We start from the raw sequence: 1,268 nt of genomic DNA on the forward strand, positions 1-1,268 counted from the left end.
CTTGGTTTCCATTTGCGGAGATTTATTCCCACCTCCGCAGCGATGATGACCCAGTGATTAGTGACGATTCTCTCCGACCAATCAGCAGCCTGCAGGTTTTCACGTCACCTTTAGGTGTCGCCTCAGCTCGCTGGTACCACGACTGAGGTGGTACTAAAAAAAAGTACTGTTGGCAGGTACCAGGGACTTTTTTTCGTAATGGAAAACCAAAAAAAGGCGAGAAAGTGGTAATGGAAAAAGGTCATAAATGTCATCAGGTGGGACTCAGCAGTGGTTACCATGGAAATCCCGGCCAATCCTTTGACCTCCAGGGAGATGCAGAAGAAGGACTTATTCTCTCTATCGCTCTGTTTTCCCTCTTTATGTCCAGTCTCTTCTCAGTGCAATTACACCAAGACAGAATTAGTGATCTTATAGTTGTTTGTTTGCAGTTTTCAATAAATAGTTTTAACGTACATTTCTTTTTCTTTTTTTAATATGTAGTCACATTGGATGGACACAATAAGAGGGATTTTTAAGTTTTGGCCTAACACGTGTTATGTGAGCTCACAGTGACATTTCACCTCCAAATATCTAATTACTCTGTCCTTGAGTCCAGTCGGATGTAGAATTTAAGAAAAATCACGTTTCTCTGAGATATCGAGTTCACGGGAGTGGGATGGACTAACGGACAACCCCGAAAACATAATGAGGCATAAAAATGTTGAAGCTCGTTAAAATAATCACTTCTCACTTTCCTCTTAAGGTCTTTGAAATCTTAACTATATATATATATATATATATATATATATATATATATATATATACACATACTGTATATATACTGTATATATACTGTATATGTATATACGGTCAACAGCTAATAGAGAAGTCAGCTGGTGACTTATTCTATTCTTGAAATATGGAAGTGATGAATCATTCACAGAGTGCATGTGTGAATGAATCTGTCATGTTTGTGAGATTTCGGGGCAGGTTTACGATAATGGGCTCCCTGACCTGCCATCGCAGTGTCACTGCCGGCCTTGCCACAGCTGAGCGGTGATTGGCTGGACGCCCTCCTGATCAGCTGGCCTCCGATCGCGCTGCTGCCCAGCCCGTCAATATCTGGGAGAGGGAGAAGAAGAAGACAGCTGTCGGCTGATTGTTGTGATCAGCAGAATCGGACATATCCAGAGTCCTGCAGGTAAGACTTTTAACCAACCCTGATGTCTGATTATGTTAGTTCTATGTAAATATTAGGTCAGTTGGAGTCATTAAAAAAAAAAAAA

At 41.0% G+C, this 1,268-nt stretch overlaps 1 protein-coding gene across 1 annotated transcript in view; it reads right to left on the reverse strand.

Annotated features, from left to right (window-relative positions):
• Window positions 1–1,268, reverse strand: part of arfgef3 (ARFGEF family member 3) — an 83,306-nt gene that overhangs the window by 50,861 nt on the left and 31,177 nt on the right. Inside the window, 1 exon segment of the mRNA XM_032541139.1 lies at window positions 997–1,104. Coding sequence (XP_032397030.1) covers window positions 997–1,104 — 108 coding nt within the window.

This window comes from Etheostoma spectabile, chromosome 17 (assembly GCF_008692095.1).
Source record: "Etheostoma spectabile isolate EspeVRDwgs_2016 chromosome 17, UIUC_Espe_1.0, whole genome shotgun sequence".
Lineage (NCBI taxonomy): Eukaryota > Metazoa > Chordata > Actinopteri > Perciformes > Percidae > Etheostoma > Etheostoma spectabile.